General features: G+C 44.3%; 1 protein-coding gene across 6 annotated transcripts in view; it reads right to left on the reverse strand.

The window, feature by feature from the left end:
• The window catches only part of tnip1 (TNFAIP3 interacting protein 1), a 42156-nt gene that overhangs the window by 22401 nt on the left and 8829 nt on the right, over positions 1–10926 (reverse strand). For all 6 annotated transcript variants that reach the window (XM_023990472.2, XM_070444303.1, XM_023990474.2 and 3 more), the window contains exons 5-6: positions 1267–1361; positions 660–807 (exon numbers count right to left, since the gene is read on the reverse strand). In XM_023990472.2, coding sequence (XP_023846240.1) covers positions 660–807; positions 1267–1361 — 243 coding nt within the window. The remainder of the gene's footprint in view (positions 1–659; positions 808–1266; positions 1362–10926) is intronic.

Genomic DNA, 10926 nt, shown 5'->3' on the forward strand with positions numbered 1-10926 from the left:
TTTCACTGTAAGGTCTACAACTGTTGCATTTGGCGTATGTGACAAATACAATTTGATATAAGACTTTCAAAATGCAAATGATCACTGGCCACATTACGATGATGCATTTTGCAATACATTTCTTTTAAACATCATTCACAGAGCCCACTCTGCAACAGGGCAGGGCTATGAAACATTGCTCTTAAATTCCGTGCACTACTACTACAGATCACCATTTATACAAGTCGTGAATAAAAATATATATATTTGAAAAAAGCATTTGCAAGAAAGTCCTGGGAAGTCGCTCACAGACATTCTACACGGACCAATGAGACAATGAGAATTATCACACACCAACAGTACAGTAGTACTACAATGTGATATGAAAATGGGGAAGTCAGTCACATCCTCCTACTGTACAGTACGTGAGGATGCGATAAACATGCTAACTGTTCCACTACTGTGATGCCTGGCAATGGTCTGACTCATACTGACAACACCCAATATGGAAACTAGAGTATTTAAATCTACAGTATTTACTGTAACAGCACACATAATTAAATGATGCTGTGGCTTCCTAGACATCTATGCTGATCATTTCCCCCTTTCTCTCTCCCAGCTTTTAATCCTCTGAACCAGACAGGTGCCCTTCCATCCATTCTGCCACAGGATTTCCATACCTTCTGTGGTGTGCTGACCTCCATCTTGGATCTAACGCTGGCAGTTTCCTCTTTCACCACATCTTCTTTGGCTTCTGGCTGCCCCTCGCTCTCTGCTGCGGTCTCTCCTCCTCCCGTTACCAGCTCTTTTAGCTTCAGGTTCTCCTGTCTGCAGTGACCAGAGAGTGAAAGCAAGGTTAGTGTTACTCTGCAGTTAGAGATATATCTAGAATATCTATCCCAGTGTTTAGTAGAGTAATGTGCAGCTTGGCAGAGCCCTAGGATATCCTCTGGGAAGACCCCACTGAGGTAGGGAGAATATTAGGGCAATTCCTGAGTCATCAAAAACGATCAACTTTGACCAAATGTCACTTCACTTCACTTGAAGCTCTGTAGTCGCTGGACAGAGAATCATCGTTAAAAAGAAAAACGAAAGTCCACTCACTGTTTACTGAATATCAAGTGTTTCTTGCCTTTATTTAAACTCAAACAAAGTTCTAAACTTCACGTGGGAGCAGAAAACAGCAAAGTCAACATTCAGTTTAAATTCACAATAATAAACTCAAACGCCTCCTCTCCCCTGGGGAGCTGGAAGTCCAACTGAATCCAGAGAAAATACAAAACTCACCTCAGTAGTTCCAAGTCTCCGTTTCTGTACTGAAGGTCCTCCTCCATCTTCTTTCTCAGCTCGTTGTTCTCTTGTCTGAGCTGCTCACAAAGAGTCTAGATAAACAGAGGGACAAGCATTAGTAACACAGCACTCTCCTCCTGTAACAAGACACACACCTCCCCCCTGACCGAGGCAGTCCTGTTCGGTTCCTCCACTTCCTTCCCCATCAGATTATAGCCCCGATGTCGTGCTATAGAAGGGGTTTGGAACGTTACAGCCCCGATGTCGTGCTATAGAAGGGGTTCGGAACGTTACAGCCCCGATGTCGTGCTATAGAAGGGGGATCAGGAACGCTTTACAGGCCCCGATGATCGTGCTACTGAGAAAGGGGTTCGGCAACGTTACCACCCCCGATGTTCGTGCTATAAAAGGGGTTCGGAACGTTTTCTACAGCCCATGTCGTGGCTATAGAAGAGGTTCCGGAAACGTTACACCCCTCAGATGATCGTCTGCTAATAGAAGAGTCGAACGTTACAAGCCCCCAATGCCTGCCTATAGAAGTGGGTTCGAACTGTGACAGCCCCGATGCTGTTGCTCTAAGTAAAGGGATTCGAAACGTACAGCCCCGAGTCTGCTATTAGAAGGGTTCGGAACGGATTTACAGCCCCGATGTCACCGTGCGTATAGAAGGGGTTCGGAACGTTTTCACGCCCGATTTCGTTGCTATAGGAGTGAACGTTACCCCCGATTGCTATGAAGGGTTGGAACTACAGCCCCGCATGCCGTGCTATAGAAGGGGTCGGAACTATACAGCCCCGATTTCGTGCTATAAATGAGGTTCGGAAACGTTACACCCCGCATGTCTATGCTTATAAGAGGAGGTTCGGAACGTCTAGCAGCCCCCGATGATGTCTGCCTTATGAAGAGGTCGGGACGGTACAGCCCTTGGATTCTGTGCATATAGAAGCAGGTTCGAACGTTACAGCCCCATGACGTTGCTATAAGAAGGGTTCGCGGGAACTTACAGCCCCGATGTTCGTGCCTATAAGAATGTGGTTCGGAAGCGTTAACAAGCCCCGATGTTGTGGCTATAAGAAGAGGTTCGGAACTGTCAACAGCCCCATGATCGTCTGCTATTAGAAGGGGTTCGAACCGTATACCCCCGATTGTGCCTTAGGAAGAAGGGGTTCGGAACTTCTCACAGCCCCCGCTATTTCGCCTGCATGAGAGGGGTCGGAACCTTTTCAGCCCCCCGATGTGGTGCTCTAGAAGGGTCGGAACGTTACTCAGCCCCGCATGACGCTGCTATAGAAGGGGTTCGGAACGTTACAGCCGCCTCGCTGCCCTAAACAAGTTCCTGAAGAAACTATGCAAAGGCAGGAATGTCTCATTTGTGACCATTTTTACTTGCTGTGGGAGCAACCAACATCTCTTCAAAAGAGGGGATTCGCCCTGACCGCAGGGGTTCAAGCATTACCTCAAACATAGCGAACTGCTTAAGAGACTGACGGTCTGAGTTTGGTAGCACMCCAGTCCTCCCTGTCATAATAAGCAGCAGAGGACATGGAAATCGTATTACAGTGCCTTCTGACCCTTGACTTTTTCCACTTTGTGCACGGTGATGGCAGCATTGTCCTGTGGGGATGTTTTTCAGTGGGAGGGACAGGCAGACTAAAGCTCAGCACACCTATATTTGAGAYGTTTCTCCCATTCTTCCCTGCAGATCCTCAAGCGCTGCCACGTTGGATGGGGAGGGTCGCTGCACAGCAATTTTCAGGTCTCTCCAGAGATGTTCGATTGGGTTCAAGTCCGGGGTCTGGATGGTCCACTCATGGACATTCAGAGACTTGTCCCAAAGCCACTTCTGCATTGTCTTGGCTGTGTGCTTAGGGTCGTTGTCCTGTTGGAAGGTGAACCTTTGCCCCAGTCTGAGCTCTGGAGCAGGTTTTCATCAAGCATCTCTGTACTTTGATCCGTTCATCTTTCCCTCGATCCTGACTAGTCTCCTAGTCCCTGCTGCTGAGAAACATCCCCACGGCATGATGCTGCCACCACCATTCTTCACCGTAGGGATYGTGCCAGGTTTCCTCCAGATATGACGCTTGGCATTCTGGCCAAAGAGTTCAATCTTGGTTTCATCAGACCAGATAATCTTGTTTCTCATGGTCTGAGAGTCATGGTCTATCCATGATAAGGCATTACTGATTTATTGTCATCTAACTCAACCAGACAGGTCCTAAAAGACACCTACACTACTGCCCAGTTGTGTGGTCATGTGCGGCAAAGAAGGACATAGGAAAATTGCAGTTGGACCAGAACAGATCAGCAAGTATTGCACTTAGATGTAAATGGAGGGAGAATGTCAGTAACATGCATGTCAAGCTCTCCAGGCTCAAAGTAGAGGAGAGATTGACTGCATCACTGTTGGTCTTTGTGCGAGATGTTGAAGGTACCAAACTGTCCGTTCAAGCAGTTGGCACAGTTCGGACACTCATCTGTACCAAGACATGCAGCCAGACGGTCCTGTACAGAGGCTGGGAAACGCAGTGTTAAATAGAGCCATGACTACATGGAACTCTGCCACCCCAGGTAACTCAAGTTAGCATTGAAACCAGATTAAAATAACATTTTACTGTATGACAGGGACTGTCACATGACATTTAAAAATATATATGTTTTGTATTTTGAATGATATTATGCATATTCTGTATTTTATTTGAGGTGTTTGGTTTCCTATTTGGACCCAGGAAGATAGACGCTGCTTGGTTCTGTTTCCTATTTGACCAGAAGAGTAGAAGCCTGACCTTGGTTTAAGTGTTTCTATTGGACCGCAGGAAGAGTACACGCAAGCCGCCTTGGGTTTTGTTTCTATTTGGACCAGGAGAGTTATGTAGAAGCTGCTTGGTGTTAATGGACCACAGCTGAAGAAGTAGACGCTGCCATTGGTTTAATAGTTCCCTACATTGTGGATCCAGGTATTGAGTCGGTCTTGGTTTTGTTTGCCTATTTGAACCCACTGAAGCAAGTAGACGCTTGCCTTGTGTGTTTCTATTGTGGACCCGCAGGAAAGTAGACGCTGTCTGGTTTTTGTTCTGATTGCAGGAAGAGATATGTCACGTCGGCTGGTTGTTCCTATTTTGGACCCTAGAGAGTATACGTTGTGTGCCATGGTAATTTTTCCTATTATTGGGGACTCCGGAAAGTAGTTAGCTTGTTCGTGGTTGAATTTAGGTTTCTAGTTGGACTCAGGATAGAGTAGGAACGTGCTTTAGGGTTTGTGGGTATTCCTATTGATGGACCAGAGAAGAGTTGAGACGCTGTTCTTGGTTTTTGTTGTGTTCCTATTATGGACCCAGGAACGAGTCAGCACCCTGCTTTGGTTGTATTCCTTTTTTGGACCCAGAGAAGAGTAAGCGCTGTCCTTTGGTTTTGCAACATAATTTTTGGGCTTCAGCATTCAGGAAAGACAAACGCACAATTGTTGATGCTCGAGTATATACATGGTGAATGCTAGATTTCCAATTCATATCATACTTCTGAAATGTTACTTACTCGTGCCTGCTAACGCCATTTGTTCTACCTGGCCTGGATTTTCTCTCACAATCTGCCTGTCAGTTACTGCATGGAGAGTGACGTCCTTGCTCCAGTTTTTACTGGACCTATGAAGGAAGAGTGGTGGAACTCGGACGGCCATGCGTCCAGGATTGGCTAGGAGCTGGTTGGTGGTGAGACGCCTGAAAGATACTAAAATGGCTTTCTAGAGTCAGCTGCAAGCTGCCTGGGTTAAGCTTCCTGTTGTTCTCTGAGGTAGCTGCTGTTCTATGCACCATCTAAGAGCCGCGAACATCCATTAATCAAATACTTTATTTTGACTTGTAAGCAATCGCCATCAAAACACTAAACTTCCACTTAGAAATTAATTGAAGTTCCAAACACTATATTCAAATAGAAACAGAGAATTAAATAAGACAATAGAAAACACAATCACAACAGATGACTACTAGAGTCCCTGTACACACAAGATAGACTCAGTCAAAGCATTTTTGGTGACACATGTACAGACTGGAAACAGTCAGAGCCCTCTGTACACCATACAGACTGGCACTAGGAACAGGACAGAGTCAGAGCTCTAGTACACAATGTACCGACTGGTAGGGACGAGGAATGTGACGCTCACAAGCTCGGCTGCTACCCCGTATACGATTCTGGACAGGACAGGACGGGCAGTCGAGCCTCTGTGATTTAGTCTGGACCAGGTATAGGGAATGGATGTCTTAGAGCTTGTGGAGCTAGTCCATACGAGACTGGGATGTGTAACAGTTGTGCCGGTCTAGTGCCGTGTTCGATACAGACTGGACAGGATCAGGACATTGGTATGTTAGAGCTCTGTTAGTCACCGATTTACATGCTTGGTGAGTGAACAGGACAGGTTATAAGTATGTCTCTGTTATCGACCTATTACAGATTTGGACATAGTGCAGTAGAAAGTACAAAGTGTAGCTCGGGTGACAACATATCAGGACTGGGACTGGTACAGGGGTAGTTCAGAGGCCTCTGTTACATCATTACAGTTAACTTTGGACATGGACAGGATGTAGTTAGTGCACTGTGACGACCATTAAATGAAATTGGCAAGTGACAGAGAACAGGAGTCAGAGCCTTCTTGTACCACCATACGCAGACTTGGACAGGACAGTTTCAGAGTCTTCTGTTACACATACAGACTGTGACAGGATAGGAGTCAGATAGCTCTTGTACCTCCATATAGATGGAAGTGACAGGGAAGGAAGTTAGAGCTCTGTTACCAGCTATTTACAGAGACTGGAGAAGGACAGGACAGAGTCAGAGCCTTCTTGTACACATACTCAACGACTTGGATCTAGGAAGTGAAAGGAGATAGAGCATCTTTGTTATCCAACACTAACAGTACTGGATTCAGGAACAGGATCAGTCTAGCCTCTGTATCTACATACAGACTGACAAGGACAGGATTAGAGCTTTTGTATAGCCATAGGACTGGGCATCTGTGACAAGACAGGAGTCTAGAGCCTCGTTAATCATCCAATTAGCTAGACTGGACCAGGACTTAGTTTCATGAGACTCTGTACGCACAACAGAACTGTGACAGGATCAGGAAGTCAGAGCCTTCTGTACCACATACATGACTTGGAGCAGGCAGGAGTCAGACCTGTTACAAACCTATACAAGACTGGTATCAGATACAGGACAGTACAAGAGCTCTCTGATAGCCACATACAGACGGATCAAGGACATGAGAAGAAGCACTCTGTATCACCATACAGACTGACAGGAAGGAAGTGAGCATCTTAGTAGCACCATAGGCAGGACACATACAGAGCTGTACACCATACAGACTGAAGGACAGTCAAGTAGCCTCTGTGTACACACTCAAAGACTGGAATGGACAGAGAGTCGATGCCTCTGTGCACCGATATACATAGGAAAGAGACAGTTACAGAGCCTCTGTTAACACATACAGAACAACTGGCACCTATAGGACAGGAGTCAGAGCACTCATATTGAATCCCAACATACAGACTGCGACAGTGACAGGACAGAGTCAGAGCCTCATTATCCACATCACGACAGGACCGGACAAGTCAGAGGCCTCTGTGCCACCATACTAAGACTGGACACATTAATCAATACATGCTCAACATAAAGTTACTTTGCTCTCCAGTTTTGTGATTATGGATGATAAAAATAAGGAAAATCTATCTGAATCATAACAGCCTCCGTAGGATAGACAGGCCCTTGTTCAGTCTTCAGTCCCACTGTGCCCCATTGACTGGTTCATGTAAGTTGCTGCTCATCCTCTCTATATGCAATGCAAAACTCCAATTAGATTGAGTCAGAGGTGGTGAACGATTGAATAAAAAGTAGCTCAGTAAGTTGGCTACCGAGAAGTCCGCAGCCGGTCGTATAGGCACTGGCAATTGCACCGCAAGTAAGTGTCTAGAGAGAGAACTAAGGTCCCGGGTTCATATCCTCTGGGCTGTAGCACAAAGCGGCCGTGGTAGGGAGTACTAATAAGGGACGGCACACATTTGTCCAGGCATGTCCGGAGTTAGGGGAGGTTTGTCCTCAGCATTGTTCCTGAAGGTTTTAAAAGGGGACGGGTTTATGGGCCCGACATTGTCGGAGTATACGGGGAAGGGTTTGAGACCAGCTGTGTCCGGTGTGATAGTGGGTGGGTTTTTGGCTAGTGCGTCGTCCGGGTTAGGATGGTTTGGCCTCAGCATTGTCCGGGAAATGTTAGGGATAGGGTTTGGCCCCCACAGCGTCGTCCGGGTTAGGTGGATGGGTTGGTCTAGCGTACGTCCGGGTTAGGGGAGGGTTTGGTCCAGCGTCGTCTCGGAGTTAGGGTAGAGATATTTAGGATAATATACATTTAAACCAAGTTATCAAAAATGGGTTAAAACCAAAAATTATGGATGCTGTTTTTTAATGGAGAAGAGAGTCTGGTGTAAAACGGTAATACAATAGATATAATTATTTAGTAGGAAATGTTTTATAGAGTGTGAAAAAACTTTTGTTTTATGTGGTACCTTATATAAAGAACAGACCCCTATGGTTTAAAATGAAACCTCACCTTGTGTTTATATTGTGAAATAAGTGCGCTTTAGTTGTTTTAAGTTTTTTTGGTAGTTTGAATAAAAGTAGTTTACGATCTATTTCGTCATTTGGTGGTGGGACCTTTTTATCCCATTTTTATTTTTAATGTATTAAAATTTATTTTTTTTTATATAATTTATTTTTGGTTTTTGTGCTCCCCTTTTTTAGTGTATTTCTTTGTGTTTTATTAAATATGTTGGGGCTTGTACGTTGGCTCATCACACTTCTATGCGGGACCCTTCCTGTGGCGGGCCCGGTCGCTGCGGGCTGACCCCCAGCTGCCAGGTGAACGGTGTTCCTCCGACACATTGGTGAGGCTGGCTTCCGGTTTATAGCTGGCGGGTGTTAATGGAGCACCGGTAGGCGGGTCATGTTTCGAAGGACGTATTGGACTCCAACTTCGCCTCTCCGACCCGTTGGGCGAGTTTGCGCGATGAGACTAGATTGAACAATTTGGAGAATGGGGTGTAAACATACAAATACATATAAATAAGAAAGCTCAGTGTATAGAATTGAAGAAATAGTTTTCGCTATCCTTGGGTGATGAGGCATATACCAGTGACGGTCATATATTGTGACTCTATTACTCATATTCCTGTCCTGGAATATCTGTGGACATTATTCTCCTGTCAAGCATTCCTATATAGCAGGTGTGTGTGTGTGTGTGTGTTGTGTTGTTGTGTGTGTGTGGGTCTTATGTAATTTAAATCGTGGACAATATCCCCTGTGACATGATACATGTTGAGCTCAAGTATTGCAAGATTTAGTAGCTTTGTGTGACTCACAAGAAGAAAGAGGAGAGAAGAGAAGCTCTGTGATGTGGAGGGGAAGATATTGACGCTAGAGAGATTACAGAAAGTCTAATGGTAATATGAAATGAGGATGTCGTGCTTTCGAAGCCTTTAGATTCATCATCCATGGTTAATGAGCATGGTTCAGATGTTTTTAAGACGCGTTGACTAGAATTATGAACACATATTATTTACAGTGCATTTGGTAAAGTACTTAGACCCTTGTTGGATTTTATTTCACATCAATTTTATGATTACAGCTTATTCTCAATCTACAACATGCAATATTCCTAATGCAAAAGCAAAAAGCAGATTGTAGAAATGTTTTTGGCAAATTTAATAAAGACAGAATTAACTGAAATATCACGATTTACATACGTATTCAGAAAACTCTTTCTCAGTACTTTTGTTGAAGCACTTTGGCAGATTACAGCCTCGAGTCTTCTTGACAGTAATGGAACGGCTACAAGTGGTCATACTATATTTTTGGGAGTATTTCTCCCATTCTTCTCTACAGATTCTCTCAAGCTCTGTCACGGTTGGATGGGAGCGTCGCTGCCAGTCTATTTTTCCGGGTCTCTCCAGTGATGTTCGATCAGGTTCCAGTCTGGCTCGCTGGGCACCTAATGAATTCAGAGACTTGTCCGGAAGCCACTCCTGTGTTGTTCTTGGCTGTGTGCTTAGGGTCGTTGTCTGTTGGAAGACGACCTTCGCCCCCAGTGCGTAAGGTCCATGGCAGGTTTTCATCAAGGAGCTTTTTCAAGACAGAGATCTTGGTTTCTCTGAGGATTGTGCTCAGTCCTGGCTAAGTCTCTACCATAAGGGCGTTATTGGTGAGAGTGCTGCAAGAGATGATGCTTTTCAAATCAATGCTTCTCAATTAGTCCGATAATTTACTTAAACAGGTGAATCCAATCAGTTGTACGAAACATCTCTCAGGATAGGATTCAATTGGGAAGCAGGATGCTAAAATAATGAGCTCATTTTGAGTGTGCTCATGGCAAAGTGGTCTGAAACTATTTAAATAAGTATGTCTGTTTTTTTTATTTATTTAAACCAAATTTGCAAAAACATGTCTAAAAATCCAAGCCTTTTTTACTTTGTCGTTATGTGGTATTGGTGTGTAGATTGGATGAGGATTTTTATTTAATTATCATTTTAGATAAGGCTGTACCGCAAGGCACTGATATGACACATATTTCAAGTCTTGCTGAATGTATCCTTCTATGAACACCAACCAGATGCATTGACTGGTGTCTCGAATGTAAGGCTTACACCACTACTTTATGGATTAATACTAGAATTAATGAACAACAGAATACCGTGGATCATGATTTACAAACATCCATTTGAGCCCGTTATTTGTTGTAGCTAGGCGCACCCGTGTGAATTTGGTCTTACCGTCTGGGTATCGGCGGTTTTCTCCATATTCACCATCCTGAACTCTGACAGGACCTCCTGAATGCTACCAATACATGGATCAAGTGACAAACTGAATCTGATCATGATGAACTTTCTGGATGGCATTTTTTGTCTATTCGTCCAGTATAATGAAGGTAAGTTAGTAGGTAGTTTGGGATTGCACATGCTATTAACTTAGCATTGAGCAATAGAAACATACCTGTATATAGTACACTATAATGATAGAACAGCTAGTCATGCTAGCGCTATAACAAAGCTTAGTTTAGAAACTTCCTTACATAACTAACTTGACGTATGAGACATAAAAAATGTATCGCACGATTTCCCTAGAATTAATACTTTCGGTGGAATAGAAAAAGGGCTTATGGACAACCCCAACTTAACTTTAATGTACTAGTAAACAGGATAAAGTAGTTAATTTTTGGACTGCTCAATGAGATATTTGGATTTATGTCTCTGCGATTTGTGTGAAGTCAGATCGCCTCTCGTTCTTGATTTTTTCTAAATAAGTTCTATAACTTCGGTGTTAGAATCGTAATATCAAAACAAACTAGAGATATAAGCAGTTACAGGAGGGCATGTATTTGTTTATGTGTTTTCCCCAGTTGCCCCTACTTCTCCCGACAGTAAATAGGGCCTGGGCTCTGCTACTTCTCCCGACAGTTAAATTAGGGGCCTGCTCTGCTACTTCTTCCGACAGTAAATGGCTGCTCTGCTACTTCTCCGACAGTAAATAGGTGCCTGCTCTTGCTACTTCTCCGACAGTAAATTAGGGCGTGTCTGCGTATTCTCCCGCAGTTATATATTAGAGGCTGATCTGCTACTTCTC

Source organism: Salvelinus sp. IW2-2015, linkage group LG6.2 (assembly GCF_002910315.2).
Source record: "Salvelinus sp. IW2-2015 linkage group LG6.2, ASM291031v2, whole genome shotgun sequence".
Classification (NCBI taxonomy): domain Eukaryota; kingdom Metazoa; phylum Chordata; class Actinopteri; order Salmoniformes; family Salmonidae; genus Salvelinus; species Salvelinus sp. IW2-2015.